The sequence below is a fragment of the Lactuca virosa genome, chromosome 9 (genome assembly GCF_052849685.1).
Source record: "Lactuca virosa cultivar CGN04683 chromosome 9, Lactuca_virosa_CGN04683_v6, whole genome shotgun sequence".
NCBI classification, from domain to species: Eukaryota; Viridiplantae; Streptophyta; class Magnoliopsida; order Asterales; family Asteraceae; genus Lactuca; species Lactuca virosa.
The window spans coordinates 257,644,266-257,669,395 of NC_136434.1; the positions used below are offsets into that span (position 1 = coordinate 257,644,266).

General features: G+C 33.8%; 1 protein-coding gene across 1 annotated transcript; it reads left to right on the top strand.

Moving 5' to 3' along the window:
- Positions 1-375: 375 nt before the first annotated feature.
- LOC145137202 (amino acid permease 6-like) lies at positions 376-7,140 on the top strand. The gene is made up of 7 exons (XM_079071341.1): positions 376-484; positions 647-880; positions 994-1,087; positions 1,198-1,412; positions 1,587-1,726; positions 5,784-6,011; positions 6,558-7,140. Exons 1-7 carry the CDS (start codon positions 403-405, stop codon positions 6,975-6,977), a joined length of 1,413 nt encoding a protein of 470 aa, XP_078927467.1. The 5' UTR covers positions 376-402; the 3' UTR covers positions 6,978-7,140.
- Positions 7,141-25,130: the final 17,990 nt, after the last annotated feature.

Genomic DNA, 25,130 nt, shown 5'->3' on the forward strand with positions numbered 1-25,130 from the left:
GAATGCTAGGAAATGGCTAAAAATATGAAGTAACGGCTAAAAATATGAAGTAACGTACATTTTCAATTCCGTACCACCTAGTTTTGTTTTTTCCAAAAGAAAATGTTGGATGAAGGTGTAATTTTCGATATAACATGCATTGAGACTACTTTTTAATTTGTTTTATGTTTAATTTAAATTCGACAAAGAAAAAAATATTTGTGGTTCAACTTCATTATATCCAAAATAATCTGAAAATTTAGAAAATTGACATGAAAGTTTGACTTTTTTCTTATTCATTTCATTTGCGTTAAATGCGGTGTATGTCACTTTTACCATTTTCTTCTCCCTTTATAACCCCTCCAAACTCTAAACTCGGATCTCCCCCTCAACACAACACCACACAAAGTCACAAACAAAGACATGGCCAGCACCTCATCAACTCTCGAAATCAACGACTTTGCTCATAAGGACCTCGACGACGATGGTCGCGAAAAACGTACAGGTAATTAGTTATCATGCAATCTTTTTATTTAGTTGTAAATCAATCATTGATATTCTAATTTTTAACATTTAATTTCTCCATTGTTGATATTCCGTTTTCTAGTAGTAGTGCATGCATGATTGTGTTTTCTAATAACGAACAATGTGGTGGATTCGATTGCAGGGACCTGGGTGACCGCAAGTGCACATATAATAACTGCGGTGATTGGGTCGGGTGTGTTGTCTCTAGCATGGGCCATCGCTCAATTGGGTTGGATCGCGGGTCCCACGATTCTCATGATATTCTCGTTCATTACTTACTTCACCTCCACCCTCCTTGCAGATGCGTACCGTGCACCCGACCCGGTGTCCGGGAAGCGTAACTACACCTACATGGATGTGGTTCGAGCCAGTCTAGGTTCAAAATGTCTACCATACCCTTTTGTTGGATCATCATCGACACCGATGTGTGTCTTTTATATTTATTAACAATGGTAAATTAAAATGTTGTTTTGATATATCTATATATAGGAGGAAGTAAGGTGCAATTATGTGGGATAGCTCAATATGTTAACCTTGTGGGGATTACAATTGGATACACAATCACTTCTTCCATAAGTATAGTGTAAGTAAAAACTAGAACAACAACCACTAATATAAATTTTTGTATCAAGATTATATATATTCAAATAATTAAAATTATATTTTTATTTCAATGTTTTATTTAATTTTCAGGGCGATAAAGAAATCGAATTGTTTTCATTATAGAGGGCATGATGCACCTTGTAATCCGTCGAATTATCCCTACATGATTGCTTTTGCAGTAATTCAGATCGTGTTATGTCAAATACCCAATTTTCATAAGTTATCATGGCTATCGATGTTAGCTGCCGTGATGTCTTTTGCTTACTCTTTCATTGGACTCGGCCTCTCGATAGATAAAGCAATTGGTAAATCCCATATTTAAAACACATATGCTATTTTGTCTCTCTGTGTGTGTCACATTCATTGTTAAGAATATATTAATTTACTATTTTATTCGCAGTAAAAAAATGTCTTTTTGTCTATAATAATATTATTCTTTTGCAACTTTTATAATTTACATATTTGAAACTAATTTATAGGATCCGAGGCAAAGACATCATTAACCGGTATGCCAGTCGGGCCAAAATTTTCCGCTACAGAGAAGATGTGGAAAGCATTACAAGCAATTGGAGACATGGCTTTCTCCTATGCCTTCTCAACTGTTCTCATCGAAATTCAGGTTCTTATTTTTTACATTATTTTATTCTTTATTTGATTAATTATATAAAGCATTAACTTTGATTATGATCTTGTAATATACAAACAAAATACCTAAAACATCTCAGAATATGAAAAAGAAAATATGAAAATTTATATCGTCATACCTAGCCTAACTTAACTATAAGGTTATGTTTGTCAGACTAGCTGCAAAACTACCTGATAGCTGAAAAACTAGTTGATAGCTGAAAAGCTAGCTGGTAGCTGAAAACCAGATTTTCGTTGAACCGGTTTGGTGGGTTTCTGTTCGACCACCGATTCAACCGAATTTTTTTCTATATTTGGCGGTGGTGTACGTCTGCCTTCGAATTGCGTACATTCCGAAAATGTTTATTTTGCTTTGGAAATAAGTTGTTTTTTAACAGGCCAAATAAAATCCGAAATACAAGTCCAATAAACCTATTCAAACGGTTTTTACCGATTCTATTACAAGGGTTTAAGTTGGTTTTTGAAGAAAATGCCTGGTTCGATCCGATCTAGAAATTGACATATAATTGGTGGTTGTTGCATTGCTTTCGTCCTCGGTTTTCGGTTCGAATAATTTTTTAACACATTGATTGAGGTTATTTTTTTAAGTTTTTTTGTTTTAAAAAGAAAATTATTTTGTATATATATATATATATATATATATATATATATATATATATATATATATATATATATATATATAAATTGAAACTAGAAATATCATAAAACGATAGCTTTTAACAAGAAAACAATTTAGATTTTAATCTAGACTTTATCCGTTATATAAAATATGTTAAATTGAAATAAATGAGGTGTGACAATCCAAGACTATAATTAAGTTATTGATTGTAGTTGACATCTGTCGCGGTGTCATTTTTTTTTCTCAAATCCAAAAGTCATTTTTAAGGTACAAGTCCAAAACTATCTACGTAAGTCATAAGAAGTAGTTGTTCAAGTTAGAACAATGTTAATTAATATGATGGACTAATATTATAAAAGCCTTAAATTTTTGGCGCGTAATTGGAAAAAGCCTTAATATTTTTTTTTATTATTGCTATGGCCACAACTTTCTCGCAGAATTATCACTCTACCCACTTAACGAGTTTCATGGTTAAGTTGGTTAACTTTTTTGCAAAATCAGTCCTAAAAAGTTCAAATTTAGTCCCTGAGGTTTGCAAAAAATTACACCATATGGTTTTTTAACTTTATTTTTCGTTTTTTGTATACTTTATTTATTTTCGATTTTTTTATAAATATATGTACATTTTTTATTTTCTTTTTATATATATACTTTATTTATTTTCATTTTTTAATTTCATTTTTCAACAATTTTTTTAAACCTTTTTACCTTTTGTTTTCTATTTTTTAGTGTATATATAGAGTATATTAGAGTTTTTTTAGGTTTTTTCATATTTCTTTTCGTATTATATTTTAATTTTTTTCATCTTTTAATTTTTTTAATTTTTTTCTTATTTGTTTTCCAATTATTTGTTTTTGTTTTTTTTGTATTTTTATCTTTTTATTGACCTTTTTCAAAAAATATAAAATGTATTAATATATTAGAGTATATTACAATCTTGATAATTTATAGTTTTTGTAATTTTTTTATTTTTATTCAAGTAAATAAAATAATTATGTTTATATTTGAAATTTCGGTCCAACTTATTTTCTTTCTATTCTTTTTTTCTTTAGTGCTATTATATTTATGTTACGGAAAAATGAAAATTAATAAAAAAAAGTTAGCTTGTTTATTGAGAATTAGTGTTTCAATGTGTTATATAACTTGCAAATTAAATCATATTTCTATATGTGATATCAATAGAATAAATTCAAGATGATATTTTTCAATTTGATAATAGACTAAAAAAAACAAAAAAATAAAAATAATAGTCGGTGTCTATAAAAAAAACTTGTTATAGTAATTTATATTGAATTCAAGTTCGTTTACTTGAATCAAAGTAAATAAAAACATTAGAAAAACATTAGAAAAACCATAAATAACTAAAATAGGGAAAAAAATAGAAAACAAAAGGTAAAAAGATAAAAAAAATTGTTGAAAAAAAAGTTAAAAATGAAAATAAATAAAGTATATAAAAAAAGAAAATAAAAATGTATATATATTTAAAAAAACCGAAAATAAATAAAGTATACAAAAAACGAAAAATAAGGTTAAAAAACCATGTTGTGTAATTTTTTGCAAATCCCAGGGACCAAATTTGAACTTTTTAGGACTGATTTTGTAAAAAAGTTAACTAAGTTAACCATAAAACTCGTTAAGTGGGCTAGAGTGATAATTCTGCGATAAAGTTGTGGCCATAGCAATAATAAAAAAATATTAGGGCTTTTTCCAATTAGACATTAAAAATTTAGGGCTTTAATAATATTAGTCTTTAATATGATCCACAATTCATAATTCCATGTGTAGGCCTAACAATCGTGTCGTGTTCGGGTTGGCGTGTCGCGGGTTGGCGGGTCAAAATATGTCAACCCAAACACGACCCATTTAAATATACAGGTCACGGGTTGGCGTGTCACGGGTTGACGAGTTTGGAACATAAACCCATATATGACCCACGAACCCATTTATTTATACGGGTTCACAGGTTGGCGGGTTTGTGAGTTAGATTTGGGTTCGTGGGTCAGATTCCATAAATAAAATTAACAATTAAACATGAATAAATTCTTGATGGTTGATGCAAACATATCTGAATTTTAGACACTTAACTACTTAAGTCTTAAAGTCTTAAACATCCAAATGAAAATTAAAAACATTCATAGAAACATGTTCAATGCCTCAATCACTCATACAACCATACGCCGATAAGCCATTTGATTTAGGGAAAAAATGAGGAAAATCAATTGGTTACAAACTTACTTACGACCTTATGAGTTAGGACCACAACTCAAAATATCAATACATTTAAAAATAAAAAATATATTTTTTTAATTAAAAATATAAACGGGTTGGCGGGTCAACCCATTTATTTTTTGAGAAACCCATATATGACCCGTTTAATAAACGTGTTGGCAGGTTGGCGGGTTGGCGTGTTGAAAAACTCAACCCAAACCCGTTTATTTCGTGTCGTGTCGCGAGTCGTGTCGCGTGTCGTGTCGAGAATTGCCGGCCCTATCCATGTGCATGTTGTCTCTCAAATCATTTATACGACAAAACACTAATGTTGCATACGTAACTATGCACATCATTAACGATGATGCTTTTAATGGAACTTTTAGTTTGACAGGTGTTAATTAAGCTTGATTTCTATGTCTAATTAGTAATTATTAAAAAAAATAAAAGATACATTATATTAAATGGGATAAAAATATGAAACATAATCAATAAACACAGTACTGTTTGATTCATGAAAATATTTGTTGCTTTTTAAAAGAATCACTAGAGATATAAAATGTGATAAAAAAAATTAAAATAAAATAAAATAAAAAAGTTCTAGATTCTTGTGGACCATTAATTCTTGAACCTCAGAAGGTTAGGACAGTACGGGGTGGGTGGCGTGGGATGGGGTATGGTGGGACGATCATGCATGCGATGAGAAAAGCCAACAATTTTAGAAAAATATGGCATGCTTATACTCTCTTTCGCCACCTTAATATCTTGTTATTTTAAAAAAAAAATTGCAACTCGTATTGCCTTATATGCCCTTATAGTAGAGATGTGAATTCATAAGTAAATTTTGGATTCATTGATGATTGAACATAATCAACATATCTTCTTACGAACTTAATAATTTGTATCAGTTCCATAGCGTTTGATTATCAAACTGCCTTTACTTATACATTAAGATTTTCAAAATAAATTAATTTGAAGAAATTGTTATATATAAAGAGGTTTTCATAATTAATGTTATCAATAGGAAATAATTTGATGTGATTTCACTAATTGATGATGGTTTATGTTCGGTCACACTCATGGAATGTCGACTCAATTTGTAAATGGAATTCCTTTGAATTAAAACTTCATACGGAAATTATATGAATTGAATCTTATAAAAAATTCAATATTTTCAAAATTTAACTAAATATTTTGAATATAGGACACACTGAAATCATATCCATCCGAAAACAAGATGATGAAAAGAGCATCGCTAGTTGGAGTCATGACGACTACTGTGTTTTACATGCTTTGTGGATGCCTTGGTTACGCAGCATTTGGAAACGATGCACCAGGCAACTTTTTGACAGGCTTTGGGTTCTACGAACCCTTTTGGCTCATCGACTTTGCCAATATATGCATTGCCGTCCACCTTATTGGTGCATATCAGGTATTTTCTTGAATACAACTCACTTTATTAAATAAAGTGTTTTTACACAAAATGCAACTATGTTTTATTCTAGAATCAAAATATGCAATAGTATAACTCGAAAACTGCTTCTCTAGAAAGTCGCACAAGTTAAATGTTTATTTATGCAACCTTTAATTTTATAGTTTTTACTAATATACACAACATGTTTGACTTTTCTATTAATTTATGTTAATTTGTAAAGATTATACAATGGCCAAACAAGTTAATGGTAAAATGTTGCATATCTAAGCCATAGAATGAAAAAGTGATTACATATTTGGTTTAAAATTTTGACTTTATTACTTATTATTCTGTAATTATCTAATCTTGAATCGGCACACATCGTCTCTCCCTAAAAGCATAAACATGTTATAAATTATGATTTATATGGATCCATGGAGCTTAATTTTACATTAATATGTCCATGTTGGGATTATAATTCCCACATAGATTAGGAAAATATGAAATCACGTATACAATATAATCATTTGAGTATTACTACTAAAAATACAAAAAACTATACAGGTATTTTGCCAACCGATATTTGGGTTTGTTGAGAACAAATGTGCAGAAAAATGGCCAGAGAGCAGGTTCATAATGGTGGAACGTGAGGTTAGGTTGCCGTTTTGCGCAGAGTTTGACATTAACCTTTTTAGATTGGTGTGGAGGACAACATATGTGATTATAACCGCACTCATAGCAATGATTTTCCCCTTTTTCAATAGCTTCTTAGGGTTAATTGGGGCGGCTGCATTTTACCCTTTGACAGTTTATTTTCCGATTGCGATGTATATCGCTAGGGCCGGGATATCAAAGTATTCATTCACATGGATCTGCCTAAAGACATTGGATTGGACTTGTTTGGTGGTTTCCTTGGCTGCAGCAATAGGATCCGTGCAAGGCCTTATCAGCGACCTTAGGGATTACCATCCCTTTAAAGAGTAGGACAGGATAAGAGAGGAGATGGCCATAATAATAATATTATAAAAATAATGTGAGTCTGAGATAGTATTGTTTTTGAAAAATAATGTGAGTCTGAGATAATATTGTTTTTGACACGTCGGTTGGCTGCCGGCAATCAGAGAGAGTTATACTTGTCATAAATGCTTCTTCATATTAATAATGAATGCTCTATGAAAAAATTTGATTTGGTCATCCGTTGTTGTTTCTTGCAACCAAGAGATTATAATTCCGAATATGCATGGAAATTAGAATGTATTTTGATTATGTCTTCGGGTTTTATTTAAAGGTTAATAACCATTGATATGGTAACCAACTTTGGTTTTTATCAATATTTAGATAACCATATTTTTTTCATATACGTTTGATCAGTAAACTTTTTTTGACCTATTCTCATAATAGGATAATATAATTACCGATGATATTATCCAATTATGAACATGTTAATTATTACCTTATTATGAATATGTCAAATAAGTTTACCCATTCAACCGGTCAAACGTGTATGAAAAAAAAACACGTTTACCTAAATACAGACAAATAATGTGAAAATAAATAGTTTCACAACAAACTAACACTCAATCAAATATAATTATACATCCTATTTTAGACAAGTTCTTTATATTTCGGAAACATTTTTTTTGGTAATATTGAGTTCTTTATGCTAAGTGCAAGTTGTCATAAGACACACTGATGTGACATGGAATCGGGTCATCCGGTCTTGGTGTCGGATCTAGATCGTAGATCTAGAGTAGGTATTGTTAGTGAGTTTCCGACTTGATTCCTAGTTGCCATTAAAGAAAAAAAATCGTTGAATCGCCCTAGGAAATGTGCCTCGGGAGTAAGTTCCAACGATAAAGTTAGATCCATGTGTATGAGGAGATGGTTTGACCTGAATGGAGAGAACCATCTTGATGGGAAGAAAGTATGTATATTGTGGTTTATATAAGGGTGAATGTATTCTTTGTCTTGTCAAATTTCTTTAGTTGTTCTTTCACTTTTCGGACTCCGATTTATATACGGGGGATCTGAGATAGGTTGGGTCTAAAATGGGTTAGTTGGAGAGTTTTGTCATTTATTTAATTGGGTTAATGACCTAAATGAGTAACAAACTTTTTTTTTGTTCATATTTAGGTAATTACTAGTTTTTTCATACACGTTTAATCAATAAACTTGTTTGACATGTTTATAATGGGATAATATCACCGATAATTCTAGTAATATTACCTTATTTTGAACAGGTCAAAAAAGTTTACAAGTAAAACGAATTTAAAAAAACATGGTTACCTAAATATGGACAAAAACCAAAATTTATTACCCTCTTAGGTCATGAACCCTTTATTTAAAATAAAAAAAAATCAATAAGCTTTTTATACTAATTTCATATGATTTGGGTTCAGCCGAATCCATTATTTGTTTTTGGTCCCATAAAGTAGGGATGAAAGTGGGTACAAACTCGGACCGGATGGACCAGGACCCAAAAAACCCACAAACCGGTTAACAGAATTTTATAGGTGTAACATCCCAAAAACCATAATAATTTTTTTTTTCATTTTTATAAAACATTTCCACAAAACCATAAGATAGTAAACCATTGTTTTCAAATCAAATCCATAGAAATAGAGTATCAAAAATCTCTCAAAACATAAATCATTAAGAGGATGTGTACGATCACGCCTTCGTATTGCCCCAATCATATAATGTACATGAAAACATGAAATCCACAACTGTAAGCCAAAGCTTAGTGAGTTCCTCCAAAATACCCTACAACACAATACATATACAAGAATGCACAGTGGTTCCATATTCATAGGACTGGATTACCCTCGAGTCCATAGTCATCAGATTGGATTACCCCTGGCCCACAGTCATCGGACTGGATTGCCCCGGACCACAGTCATCAGACTGGATTGCCCCGGGTTTGTTAGCTTACAACACAGAGCGTTAAAGCCTCAACCAAACCACACTATGTCGACATATGAAACAGATAAACAATAACCAACAAGTACAAGTATCATACAGATCTACTAATCTAATAGATCACTACAACATAGAAACATCCTATACACAAGGATACATAACACAATCTAGTGAGCCGGCATTGGTGCCTTCGACCCACGAGTACATTGAGGAAAATTGACCTCAATTCGATGACAAGATGGACCATGCACCCAAGCTAACGACATCCAGTTTCCTCACGCTAAACGCATAATGAAACCCTAATTAATAATTAAGGTAATAGTTAACCTCCATAGAGTCTTAGTTCATAACTAATCCTCCTTGGGCAAAAGTCCATTTTGACCATTCAAGACTAAATCCCCACACAGTTGACCAAGAGTCAAAACCGTTCAAAAAAAGTCAACGGTTAACCTTCAGTTGACTTACGACTTGTGTATAGAGGCTATGCCGTACGTAGAGCCCCTAATCCCAAAAACTTCTATTAAGCTCTTAATACAGCAAGCCAAACCCCCAAACTCCCAGATCTGATCTAAATGAACGTCTTAATGGATAAGGCCTCTGACTTTATCCATTTGCATGGTCACAAAAGGCACAAAACTAAAACCTATGTCCATAAAGTTATATATTGGTCAAGAAATCATGCGTGGGTGGATGGGAGTAACCAAGCTCTCATTTTTATGACTTAACAACCCCAAAAACGTCTGGAAGTGATACTCAAATGGTCTGGAGTAGCTCATACTTAAAGAGACCAAGGTTATGGGGACAAAAGCATGAAAATCTCAAGAGTAACTAGATCTAACATGAAACATCATCAAGGTAGAAACCTTATACCTTCTGGGGATAGATGTTGGCGTGAAAATCTGAGATCTACACACCATGAAGCTTCCCACATGGTTCTACAAGCATGGTGGTTGTCGAGGCCAACAAAAATAAATAAGCCTAAATCTTTTACACTAAAATAGTGTATAGTGGTAAAGAGATCGTATCCACGGAGATTGGTTCAATTTTATAACTCTATGATAATCTTGTTGTACAAATACTTGTAAAACTAAAATAAAATAAAATTGGGGGATTTTGATCTTTTGATATGTTTAAAAGAAAACTAAAATTACACTAAGATTTAAAAACACAATTCAACAAAAGCAAAGTTTGATGTACAATCAATAAGATAAGGATGGTTGACTTTGGACTTTCATTACTTGAACATTTGGTTAATTAATCATGAGAATACCAAGGTGCAATACTTGTGTTTATAATCTAACTTGGCTATAGCAATTTATAAGCATAACTTGCCTCAACTCTTCTTTTGTATTAAAATGACTAGAGAAGCTCGTATCACATTTCCTAAATCAAAGTCACAAAACTAATGAAGCATGTAATTTTGTGAAAATCAATTAGCATTAGGTTTTAAGAATCACTAAGTCCAAAGAGTAATCTATTGCTTTCATTACTACTATGGAGAAAATATTTTCCTAGTCTAAATGAAATGAAAACAAACATTTAAACTAATTGTTGCTTGTTAAATTGAAGACCCATTACTTAGCCAAGAATTTAACCAACAAAAATAACATTCTCATATCAATATTCATGACTAGAGATATATAAACATGAAGGAAGTTTTCATAGAAAATATAATCATAGATATTCAACACAAATTCATGGAGTTCTTCAAAATAACCAAAACATTCAAGCAATTACATCCAAGTCAACCCAATGGTAAATCTAGCCTAGCATGGCTAAGATTAAAGAAAAACAAGAGAGATTAGAGATACCAAACATTGTTCAAGATGAAAGATGAAAGAAATCCACAAATCTTCAAATCTTCTTAGAGAGTAAAATGTGTTGTTCTTCCATGTGTTTTCTCTCCTTCTTGCTTCAAAACTCCAGTAAAAGTGGTCAAAAATCGGATCCAAAAGTCCCCCAAAAGCATTCCACCAACCTTCCCAAAATAGAGTCAAAAAGTCAAAAATCCGGATTCTCCACGGTGCGATCCACGCGGACCATTTGTAAATCCACGCGGACCGCGTGGATTCTGGGCCATTTGGCCCATTTGATTGGCCTTCTAGTTTTTGCTCCTTTATTTCTTGGTCCAGCCCACATGTAAAGTGATGAATCAAAGAATCGAGTTATGAATTAATCAGAGTATGAATTCAAGTATGAATGTGAGATTTAAACACACAATGTAAATATGATATGTTATGCTCTATTACGCTTTCGAATTCTTTACAGAGTAAAAGAGATAAGTCTGTAAAAGTTCTTATCTACCTCTACTAAATAACCCTATATATAGGGAACTGAAAGCGTACAAAAAATATACTAAGGCTTTGACACTAACGCTTCGAACATAAGCGCCTTAGTAAAATACATTACAAACTATTCGAAGAGTACAAAACATACTTCGACTAATTACAACATTTCGACCCTTACAATCTCCCCCTTTGTAATAATAGTCGAAGTCTTCAATTTGTAAGAAGAGTGATGGAATACAGCAACACCCTTCGAATCTCTGTATACCAAGAGATAATCTTTTTCAACTCTTTCTTATCTCCTTCATTATTCTTCTTGCAATGATTCATACGAACAATTAAGTTCGTATATTGAGAAGTAGAATATCTCTCAACTTCACTTGCTTGAAATAAAAACCTTTTAGACTTTCCAGCTTTGTCTTTTCCTGCGAAGACCAAACCAAAAGGCTTTAGGTAAATTTCACCATCAGCATACTTCTTCAAATCTGCCTGTGTCTTCGAAGGAGCCATTGGACCTATTATTTCCATTCCTTTAGCCGTAGCTAACTCCACATCAGTAAGTGCCAAACACTCATAGTAATTTTCGATAAAAATTTTGATGTGAGCAACTCAAAGCTTGAATTCTTCTGGTTCTGTGTTTTGAAGGAATGAGAAGGATTTATCTTTCAAAAGTAATGCAACTTGTATAAGATCATACAAGTTCATTAATGGAAAATCTGCAACAGTGAATTCGCAAATTTTTCCATCTGCCCTGGCAACCACGTATTTAAAATTTTGGACTGTGTTTTCGAAAACCACATCCCTTTTCATACTTATCACCTTCTTGATTTTGATTAAAGACCACACTTCTTCAGGGGCTTTACCAAGAACAGCATGAAAACGAATTTTCATGTGTGTACCTTCATCTTTCTCTTTAAAATTCCCTTCAGCCTTGAACTGAGGCATAATAAGCATCATTTCGTTTATCGGGAAATCCAACTGGCTTGCATCAGTATTTGTAACCAAATAGCTTTGTTTTGGTTTCTTTTCAAACGAATACATGTGATTGAATGCAACCTTGGCCTCGATTGTTTCGTAGTTATAGTGTTTCGTTGGATCCCCTTTATTCATTCCCTTCGGATCATTAGCACGCTGAGCCATTATTCTTTGAACTATTCTGAGCTTTTCTATTTCGGCTTCAGCTTCAGCCTTCTTTTCTTCTTTTGACTTTTCCACAAGAATTGATTTCCCTTTATCTTTCATGGCTGGATTATCAATTGTTTCTTTTGGAATCGAACCACTTCCACCAGTCTCCGAAGATTTACCAATTACAATCCCTTTCGAAAAAGTTTTTGTAATGGGTAATGTTGTTACAACTGTTGAAGTCACCATCTCAGCCGAAACTATTACTGGCTTTGTTGTTGGGATTTTTGAGGAAAAGACTTTTCCCACAACTTTCGCATCCACACTACTAGCCTTCGACTCTGTAGTTTTTCTTTCTCCCCCTTGCACCCCTGTGAAAACAGGCGGGGCATTTGTTGTTGGAAGAAGGCTGGATATGCGAAAGAGAGGGGCAAGTTGCTTGTTGAGAATGGCTTCGAATTGATTAAACTTTTGAGATAAAAATTCAGGAGTAATCAATTGAGAAGAAATTGGCCTATCAGAAATCTCTTTTAATTCCTTGAGCAACTTAAGCACTTCTTCAAAACTTGCACTTTCGGATGTTGAAAGTTGAGTAATTTGAGGACTCAAATTTTCATACAACTTAGCAAACCGAGTGACTGCATCACAAATGATATCAACCTTGTTATGCAATGACGCATAGTCATGTTGAACAGTTGCTATTTCTCTTTTCATATCTTCACGAAGTTCGTGAATTTGCAAGTTGACATCTTCTCGAACTTTCTTCACATCTTGAATAAACAGAACGTGTCTTTCCTTGGCAACATTCTTCAACTCTCTCAAGTCACCAGTAAACTTCGAACTCTGAGAATTAATCCGAATTTCATTGTTTTGATCATTATGATCAATCTTCTCCAAGAGTCGAGATTCAGAATCTTTAAGCATCCCCGATACTTTACTTATAATTCGAGATTCAAACACCTTCAACAACGAATCAACTTCTACACTTGAAACAGACGAACCAACGCCTAGATCTGCTTGGGATTGAATGATAGAATTCAATTTTTGATTTAAAATCTTAAACTGCTTCATGGTCATCAACATGTGATCAGGAAACTGCTCTTCTTCGTCATGAAACTCCAAATCTTCAAACATTCCTCCAAACGCCTCATGATCAGTCTCTGTTTCCATAAAAATGGTTTCTTGAATAGGGGAAGTTGATTTTGGTGGCTCAGTAGATTGTGAAGAAAAAATGGAAGTAAAAGGTTGATCAAGAATATGTTCGAATGTTGGGGAATGTGTGGTTGATGTAATGGGAATAGTGGATGGGGATACAGAAACAATGTGTTCGAAAGGAGCAGAAGTAACATGACCTTGAGCTTCATGTTTCGAACCTTCTTCACCCATATTGACATTTGCATCCGTATCAGATACGTGTGTAGGGATGCCTGAAGTTCGAACCTCCTCAGGAACTGATTTGGCAATCGAATCTTCAGGTGATTTGATAACAGTCTGCTCAGGAGTTTCAGGAATTCTTTCTTCATCATCTTCAGTGGACTCAGTAGAAATGACCAGCCTTCTTGTCTTCTTCTTCTTCTTCTTCTTTGATAAACGTATTGCCATATCCTCAGCTTGTCTTTTCTTGGACACCGGAGAGACAGGTGTTGGCACTTCTCGAATTAACACACCTTGATGAGTGATTTGAGGTTTTCGAACCACTTTGTGTGTAAGAGACTTGCGTTTGTGGGTTGACTTCATTTTTATTCTTCGAAACATTCCAGTCTTCGAAGGAATGATAACATTCTCTTGTGTTTCTGCAATAATGGGCTCAATTACTTGGGTCTCAGCAACAGATACTTCAACCGTTTCAGCCTTCTTCTTGGGAGATTTCGAAGGTTTTGACTCAGTTTCAGTCTTCTTCGTCTTCTTGGATTTCGTATCTTCTCTATCCAATAATACACCAGTTTCAATTGTAGTATCGATAGTCTGTAAATATGCCACCAAAACTGAATTCGAAGGATCGACCCTTTTAAGCATTGCATCGGGAATACGAGCCACTGATGGAAAAATATCAGCATTGTCTGTAACATCCTTCGGATGGTGGTATGGTTGAAAAACTGCTCTTTCTTCATCATCGGGTACCAAAACACCTTCCTTATTGTAGAAATGTTGCAAGATCAAGCTCCAATATCTTGCACACGAAATGTCATGAATAGCATTCGTATGTTCTACTCCCTTTTGAAATTCCTTCCATAATTGAGTAGAATAGTCCACTTGAATATCATAATATATGCCAGCAACCATGGCATAAACTTCCATCCTTCCTTTATCAAGACCAGCGGATCGCCCAGTCAGACATCTTAGAAAAATGCCAAATAAGAAATTCCAGATTCTTGGAAGTCCAGATTTTTTAAAATCACTAATCTTGGACAATGATGGCTAATATCCCATCTCATTGAACATGTGAACGATTTGTGGAAAAGTACATGAAACATATGGAGGCGAATTCGGAATATCAAGAATTTGACAGAATAGTTTCGTGGTTAGCCTGACCTTTTTATCGTTCACCAGATGAAATGTAATTAGATCAGATGCTTTGTTGTATGTTGCAGTCGATCCTGCTTGAGAAAGCCAGGATAATGGAACAGAGAAAGAGTTGAACATCGCTTTAGCCAAAACCGAGTTCTTCAAAGCAACAATGAGCATCTTTAATTCTTCCGGATACTGAGAAACTTCACCCTCCAAGTAGTAGTTTGTTGCTTGAATCTTCATTATTGGTAATGAAGAGGCATCTTCAGTTGTATGAGAATCAACATGAGCAGAAGTCGCCATTGTTAGGGTTTGAAGAAGATGATGAACAGAGAATTTTGGGAAATTTGCTTTTTGATCGCGTAAACGGATAATGAACCCTTGAATCCCCTTTTATATGTAACCCTGAAGTTTGAATTTGAAGCGGGATGTGTATTTAATGAAATACGACGTGGCACCTTGAAAGTCGGACCATTACTGCTGAAAAGTAGCCATGCGTCAAAAAGTAGTTGTCACATCACCTTGAAAACCGGACAGAATATCATACGCCATTTAAAAACAGCCTGTCTTGTGATCACCAAGAGTATTGTAACCGTTAGAACCCTTCGAATGGAAGCAAGGCTCTTTCACTTTTGGGATGAAAAGCGAAGTCATACGCCAGAAGTTCGAAATCATCGGCCTGAGTTGGTATTACTCAGAACCTCAAGGATTTCGTGAGTGCTGTGTTCCAAAGAATAGAGACGTGAAACAAATATAAGAAAAATATGGGATATTGTGATGTCAAACCATTGACACAAAAGTAGATTAAATCCCGGGCAAAGATTACTTCATTAATCATTAAGAGAAATGATCAATAGCTTGTGTGGGTTCCCGTGAATTACAATCGAATACTTGTTGATAAGTATCGAAGGGCTTCTTTTATAATGTTTCGTGGGTAGTTTAAAAAATTTTCGTTACATGTCATCCTAAACATAAGGTGAGAAATTGTAACATAAATTACTTGTTTGACCAATGTAGTCAGTGACAAGTTTGCTTTGAAAATTTTTGATATGACAAGGATATTCGAATGAAACTCACACGAAAATCATATTCAAGAAAAAAATTATATGCTGGATCTTGTTGGGTAACAAACATCGTGGGTTTCGAATGTTTGATCAAGACCACTCATTCAAAATGAATATGATTTGGAGTTTCGAATTTTGGTACAGAAACAAAAGTTTCGTGAAAATTTGGAACTGAGTTCCCCGTCAATTCCTTCAAAGTTAATGAAAATTGGGTTTCACTTTCATCACGGTCTCATGATGTCAGATCATAAACACAGAGTTTTGATATATCTAAGTCTCGATGGGTTTGATCAGAGACCTCTCGGACATATGTCTTCGTGTGTGATTGTGAAAGAATTTTATGGATGAAAAAGATTGATGTAAGACACGAAAAGTACCTCTGTTATTTTTGGACCAAACAGTAAACTCTTAACTCATTTTGAGAAGAGTAAGGTAGCTCAGAGACTAATGTGAATATAAGCCTGATTGGGAAGAAATCTTCGTATGAATAATTTCATTAAGGCTTTCGTACACACACATTGAGTCATGGAGGCTTTGGTCAACATGCAGCAGCATGCTTCTAGGGAATTAATTCATACGAAAAATGTACCTTACCCTAGTACTGCAAAGATAATCCCTTTTTGTATCGTTATGATAATCTGCAACAAAATACTAAAAAGAAGTAAGAATTAAAATATTTTTGTTGTTTTGAATTTTTCGAAAATAAAGACAAAATAAACGAAAATCTTTTTGTATTTTTTTTTTTTTTGGAAATTTTCGAAAATTAAATGACAAAACAAAAGAAAATCTTTTTGGATTTTTGAATTTTCGAAAATGAAATGACAAAACAAAAGAAAATCTTTTTGGATTTTTGAATTTTCGAAAATGAAATGACAAAATAAAAGAAAATCTTTTTGGATTTTTGGAAATTTTCGAAAATTAAATGACAAAACAAAAGAAAATCTTTTTGGATTTTGGAAATTTTCGAAAATTAAAAAAAATATACTGTACTTGTTGCAAACACACGAAATTTTGTCATTCCTTTAATATTGACAAATGTACGAATTCGAAGGGGTCGAAGCGTTGACTATGAACAGTAACCTCAGAATCAACCCTTAAAAGAAGTGATAAATGTGCGAATTCGAAGGGGTCGAAGCGTTGACTATGAACAGTAACCGCTGAATTCTGAATGACTTTGCTTTATCTTTTATTCAGTGCCTCTGATTCATTCCTTGTCAACCATCATTCTCCTTTTTCGCATGGAACAGAATTTCCATCGATCATTACAAGCCCTTCTATTATTCTCACAAGGGATTTTTCATCTAAATGTTTCGTGAATATATCAGCTAACTGATCAGTTGTTTTCACAAAATGTACTTCAATATTTCCATCCTCCACGTGATCTTTAATGAAATGAGAACGAAGAGCTATATGTTTAGTCTTCGAATGCTGCACAGGATTATGAAAAATTCGTATTGCACTTTGAGAATCACAATATAATGGAATCTTTTTCATATTTATTGCATAATCACGCAATTGACTTTGGATCCATATTATTTGCGAAGTGCAAGCAGCAACAACCACATATTCTGCTTCAGCTGTTGAAATTGATACGCATGGCTTTTTCGACTGCCAGCTCACCAATTTGCCATCAAGAAATTGACATCCACCACTTGTGCTTTTCCAATCAAGATTACAACCACCCAAGTCAGCATCCGAATATGCTTGTACAAAGAACCCAGTGTTCGAAGGATACCACAATCCTAACGAAATTGTTCCTTTAAGATAACGAAAGATATTCTTCACAGCAGTGAGATGTGGTTCTCGTGGATTAGACTGATACCTTGCACAATTACACACAGAAAACATGATATCAGGTCTACTAGCTGTGAGATAAAGTAATGAACCAATCATGCTTCTATATAAAGTTATGTCGACAGCAGGTTTATCTAACGACGGTGTTAGCTTGATGCCTGTTGCCATTGGAACTCGTAACTTTGTGCTATTCGTCAGTCCAAACTTTTCCAGCAGATTCTTCGTATATTTTTCTTGATTGATAAAAATTCCTTCTCTATTTTGACGAATATTCAAACCAAGAAAATTATTGATTTTTCCCATCATGCTCATTTTGAACTTACTCTTCATCAAATCTTCGAATTCTCTAGACAAAGCAGGGTCAGTTGAGCCAAAAATAATATCATCAACATAAATTTGAACAAGAATTAGATGATTCCCCACTTTCTTTCGAAATAATGTGGGATCAACGGCTCCTTGTTTAAATTTAGACTGTTTCAAAAATGAGGTTAGAGTTGCATACCATGCTCGTGGTGCTTGTTTCAAACCATAAATTGCCTTATCTAAAATATAAACATAATTTGGAAATTCTTCGTTAATGAAACCTGGGGGTTGTTCTACGTATACTGTTTCTTCAAGCTCTCCATTTAGAAATGCACACTTCACGTCCATTTGATAAACATCAAAGTCCTTGTGAGCTGCATAAGCCAGAAATATACGAACCGCCTCGAGTCTTGCGACAGGGGCAAAAGTTTCTTCATAGTCGATTCCTTCTTGTTGTGAATATCCTTTGACAACAAGTCTGGATTTGTTTCGAACAATATTTCCATCTTTGTCGGTTTTATTTTTGTAAATCCATTTTAACCCGACAATCGAAACATTTTCAGGTTTAGGAATTAATCTCCAAACCTTGTTTCGTTCGAATTCAGACAATTCAGATTGCATTGCAACAACCCAATCTGAGTGTTCCATTGTAATCTTAACTGTTTTTGGTTCAATTTTAGAGATGAAAACATTGAACATGCAAAATTCTTGATGAGTATTCAATACCTAATTCTTTGCAAGAATTTGAGCTCTTGTTAAAACTCCCTCTTGTAGATTCCCAATTACTTGATCCTTCAGATGATCTTTTGTCCATTTTTCCATTGGAGGATATGCTGGATCAAATTCCAAAGGTGCATCTTCGTATATATCATCGTGTTCTGAGCCTACAATCGAACAAGCATCATCAAAATCATTATTATCTTCAATATTTTCTGAATGCTCCCCCTCAACATCATCATTCCTCCTTTCTTTCTCCCCCTCGAAAGAATGTTGTTCGTCATCTAATGAATTCGAATCCAAGTGCTCCCCCTCCACTGGATGGTGTTGCATACTTTCGCCATTTTCTGGAGAATTTGATGTTGATGAATCATTATGCTTTGTTAGTTCAGAGATATGATTATCACTTGCATTGATTTCAGCATCAACAGCATGATCTGAAATTCCAAAAATTAAATCATAATCAATATCTAATTGTTGTGAGGATTCAGATTCATCTTGTATGTTTTTCAGAATTGGATGATTTTCAAACTGAGTTGTTGTTTGTTTAATGTAGTAATCATCAAATGTAAGATTAAAAGTTTCTTCAACTTTTCGTGTTCTTTTATTCAACACACGATATGCAACTGAATTATGCGAATATCCCAAGAAAATCCCTTCATCTGCTTTTGCTTGAAATTTCGTAAGATTATCCTTGAGATTCATAGTGAAGCACCTGCATCCGGAAACATGGAAAAATTTGACGTTAGGTTTTCGATTGTTGAGAATTTCATATGGAGTAATATTAAATCGACGATGAATGAAGGATCTGTTTTGAGTAAAACATGCAGTTGAAACTGCTTCAGCCCAAAGGTATTGTGGAAGATTCGCATATGCCAACATAGTCCTTGCCGCTTCGCATAGAGACCTATTTCTTCGTTCAACAACACCATTTTGTTGTGGTGTGTATGGAGATGAAAAGTTATGCGAAATCCCTTTGTCCACCAAAAATGAATCAAAAACATTGTTCTTAAATTCAGTTCCATGATCACTCTTAATTTTTCGAACAATCTTCTTCAATGTCGTTTCCATCTTTTTGATAAAATCAATCATGATTTGTGCAACTTCGGATTTAAGCTTGAGAAAATAAACCCACGTAAATCTGGAAAAGTCATCGACAATAACTAAAATATATCGTTTCTTGTTGAGAGTTGAAACAGTCGAAGGACCACACAAATCAATATGTAAAAGCTCCAGAGGTGCAACAATTTTCGAATCTATTGTTATTGGATGACCTTGTTTATGTTGCTTGCCAACTTCACAAGCTGCACATAAAGAATCATTGTCAAATTTAAGTACAGGTAAACCTCTTACCAAATCTTGTACCACAAGTTTATTGATATTTCGAAAATTGAGATGAGAAAGTCTTCGATGCCAGAGCCAACTTAAGTCTGATGTTGCTTTCGAAAGAAGACATATAGCAGGTTTCCCTACTATCGGATTGATATCCAAAGTGAACATGTCACCCTTCCTTTTGGATTTCAGTAATACTTCTTTTGTGTTGACATTCGAAATTACACTCCCTTCTTCGTTAAAAAGAACTTGATTGCCAGTGCCCACAACAAGTTGAGAAACACTTATCAAGTTATGTTGAAGACCTTCAACATATGCAACACGATTCACTGTGAATTGTCCATTTGTGATCTTCCCATATCCTTTGACTTGACATTTTTGATTGTTCCCAAACTTCACTACTCCAGCATTTTTGAGACTTCGAAAGTCTCGTAAATTCTCCTTCTTTCCAGTCATGTGACGAGAGCAACCACTATCGATGTACCATTTGTTATCATATTGCTCGTCACATAGTACCTACAATCAATTGAAAATTTTAGGTACCCAAGGCTTTTTGGGTCCTTGGAAATTAGATTTCAATTTCGAATGTAATGAAGAACTTTTAACCCAATCACAAACTTTGATTTTGAGACTATCAATTATGTTTACTTCATCATTTAAAGGAACCGAAACATAAGTGTTTGATGGTTTCGAATGTTCACTGACATTACCCTTCGAATTCTGAGTTTGTGAATGAACATTCTTTGCTTTTATTACTGGTTTCCAAGCTTTGACTGAAATGTTCGAATCCTTAGAAGATGAACTACTATTTGATGAATTATTCACATATTTTTCATATGCATCGTGAATTTGCTCCTTTGAATATTTATTTGACTGATACATCTTTCCTTTGCCTTCAAGCCAATGATCAATGTTCTTCCTTGAAGTCATTCCTTTTTCTCGTGAAGTTTTCTTTGTTTCTTTCTTCGTATGATTAGGAAAATTAGGCTTTTGAGGAACAAAATCAACTTTTGGTTTTGTTATAAAAGATTGACTATAAGACGTATCAACTGTTGATTTAAAATGTTGACGTTGAAAGAATTTTTTATTTGAATTTAATGTTTTTGAAAAATTTGGTTTAGAAACATTCAAAAATTTTGTTTGATTATTCACTTCAGCCCTTGAATGTGTTGTTTGAGAGAAAAGTTGTCTTTTGGTTGAAAAAGAAGGATTTTTAGCTTTGAAAACATTTTTGGGAGATTGTGATTCAGACATCTTTTGATACTCAACATTCTGCCAAAATATTTTCTTTCTTGCTTGTCTTTTTGAAACGTTGTTTTCCTTCGAAAATTTGTCAATTTGGTCTTTAAATTCCTTAGAGTTTAGTTTGACAACCTTTTCATTTTCCTTTACAACTTGTTTTGAAAATTCTTTTTCAATTTTTGATTTTTCAACCCATTGTCTTTGTGGCTTTTGACGTTGAAATACATATGAATTCTTTGTTAAGTTGTTTTCAACTGTGCTTTGATTTGCGAAAAAACCTTCGTCAGTTGTTTTTGAATTATCCTCTTCAACCAACTTCTTTAATTCTGGTTTGATATTTTCAACATTACTAGTAGTTACGAAAACTTGATTTGGAAAAATGACATCATCTGTGCATTTGAAATTTGGATAAACCACTGTATTCGTTTCAAGATAATGTTCATCTTTTTCATTCATTACTTTTTCGAACTTTTGTGTATCACCATACACTTGATCAACCACCATTCGAGGAGTTTCTTCTTCTTTTGTAAATTTCTTTTCCTTCGAAATTTTCTCTTCATCTTCATCGTCACTATCATCAGTTTGGCTGTCTTTGAGATCCACGAAGTTCATATCACAAACTTTCGAAGTTGAGGATATATCAGTTTCATTTTCAACCATCAAATCCTTAACTTTTTCTTTCCCTTTAGATGTTAAAGCAACATTAACAACAGACAACTGTGAACAATCAACATCTTCTAGTTCACTAATTTCACTAATATTATCAGAATTATCTTCAATATCAGCAAAATTAGATTGAGTATCAGATGTTGAATTCTCAGTCTTTTTCAAAATGTGAATTTGTTCAGATTTAGGCAAAGTTTCATTCACTATGTTAACTAATTCATTCGCATCAAGACATTCATCAATTTTGACAATTCCATATTTATATCTATCATCAGGAACTTTGGCAAAATCAGCTATTATTTGTTCACAATCATACGAAATATTGTCTACCATGGCTCTTTCAAATGCTAGAAAAGGTAGTAATTTTCTATGTTGCTCTTTACTTATATCACTCGAATGATGTAAATCAGTTAATTTTCTATAAAGTCTTTTAGCTGAATTACAATAGATGTTTCTTTGTGCCAACAACAGTTTAACATCATTCGATAATGTATCCCTATCACACATTATATTCTTTATTTGTAATTCTAAGTATTCAATTTTGCTTATTTTCATGTCTAATCTGTTTTTGACCTCTAACAACTCCATTGACAACTTGTTGGCCTCATTGCTAGAAGACACAACAATTGAATCAAAATAAGTAACTGTCTCATCAAAAGAAATTAGTTCAGAATCATAAGCATGTGTAGGAATATTAAAGGATTCGAGAATTTTACGTACCTTAGTAGTCATTGGAGATTTGTCAGTAGCTTTGGATACGAAGCATCGTCCCCTCACTTCGAATTCCTCATCCTCTGAGTGTTCCTCCATTTTCGCATACAATGCTCCATGTGTCGGATTCCTCATTTCCTCATCGTCTGATCCAGATGACCAGATTTGATATGTTCCATCTTCATCCTCATCCTCACCCTTTGCAACCAATGACGAATTCTTTGCTTTAGCACGAACCACCTCCAGCTTCTCTGCATAGTATGCCTCATCCTTGACTTTATTCTTCCTCTCATCCTTCTTTCGAAGCATACAGTCATTTGCAAGATGATTCGCACCGTTGCAATAATGACAATCTATTCCTGCATCACCTTTCAACTTCTTCTCACTCTTTCCTTCAACTATCTTCAAATCTTGCTTCTCCACTTTCTTTTTCTCCTCACCAACATTTTTACTCACAGAATTTCCCTTCACCTCAGCAAGCTTAGTCTTCGAATTGAACGGCTTTTTGAAAAATTTCTTGACACGATTATTCGAGTAAAATGCTATTGCTTCATCATCCGAATTTATGATGAATCCTTCTTCTTCCTCAGAATCACCATTCTCAGCTTCTCTTTCCGAAATTTTTGACACAAGAGCTAATGGACCTCCCAAATTCAATTTCGATTCCTCAGCAATTTCATTTACTTCAACTTCGTGTGTTTTCAACTGATTGTACAAATCATTGAGAGATGATGTATCAAAACTTTGCTGATTCTTTACCATCATACTCACACTCCTCCACTCTTTTCGAAGCCCCATTACAAAGATGAGATTGAATTCCATTGAAGTCCTGGTAATTCCATAGCGATTTCATCGATAGATTAGCTCATTCAGACGATCATAGTAAACTTCAATCGTTTCTCCTTCTTTTTGATTGAAGTCTTTCAGCTCAACCAAACATGGTTTAACTGAATTGATTTTTGTCTTCTCACTTCCTTGAAATTTATCTTTCAGATTGTTCCAGATTTCCTTTGCAGTTGTACAACTCCTAATGTAATTGTACACAACTGGAGGTAAAGCACCTCGTAATTCCCTCATACACCTTTTGTCCAATTTCTTCAGACGATCACCTTGATTATCAACATCAGAACTTGTGGATGAAGATCCGATTGGTTGAACATTCACTGGAACATTGATATTTCCAGTGATACATGTCCATAATTCTTCATCAAGACCATTCAGATAATCCTGCATACGATCAGCCCACTGATCATAGTATTCAGGGATTAGCATTGGAATTTTGGTTGATGATCCTAACAGATGAGAAAACGACGTCATTGAATTGAGATTAAAACTCGCCATTGTTGTACGGAAGAAGATTTTGAGAAGTTTGAAAAGATTTGAGAATTTGAAAACAAACTAGATGAATCAAATTGAATTGATGAGAATAACACTCGATTCAACAATTCAAATGCAGAATCGCATCACAGACTAAGATCTAGACAATTTTTTCACTTTCAAAAAGTGCGGAAACTTTTGAATCAAAAATTGATTCAAAAACTTTTTGAACAACTTGAAAATCAGATCAGAGATATGATTCCTGCTCTGATACCAATTGATGAATCAAAGAATCGAGTTATGAATTAATCAGAGTATGAATTCAAGTATGAATGTGAGATTTGAACACACAATGTAAATATGATCTGTTATGCTCTATTACGCTTTCGAATTCTTTATAGAGTAAAAGAGATAAGTTTGTAAAAGTTCTTATCTACCTCTAGTAAATAACCCTATATATAGGGAACTGAAAGTGTACAAAAAATATACTAAGGCTTTGACACTAACGCTTCGAACATAAGCGCCTTAGTAAAATACATTACAAACTATTCGAAGAGTACAAAACATACTTCGACTAATTACAACATTTCGACCCTTACATAAAGGTTCTTGATAGCCCAATTGTGTCTTCTTGACTCTCCCAAGATGGGTCATTGCTTCCTTGATCTTTTATAGCTCAAAATTCTCTTCACATCATCATCATTCTTCATCTAAAATTGAGCCCAACTTGCTCCTTTAATTATGTTGACAACATGCCCAATCACACCACTTCAAGTCCACAAGCAAACCGTAAGCCTCCAAAAGTCACGCACTCCTTCCATACCTCCAATGACAAATAGTCTTCGATAAATCCTGCAAATAAGCTCAAAAGACTGGAAAGCACCCGGTAAAGGAGAAAAATAACAAAAAGAGAAAATATGGATGAATATTAACTAAAATGAGATGGAATGTGCTAAAATAAAGTATAAAAAGAAGTAAATAAAATGAAACTATCAAAGCACCTTCTTCCTTCAAAGAGCACACAAATCTCTTTAAAAGCTCCAAAATTCACAACTGGAAGCTAGGGTTTCATAGGAACAATATGAGGTGACGGAGGCTGGAAATGGGAAGGATTCCAAGAAGTTAGAACCCTTAAATACGGCTCAAAACCTTCGGGT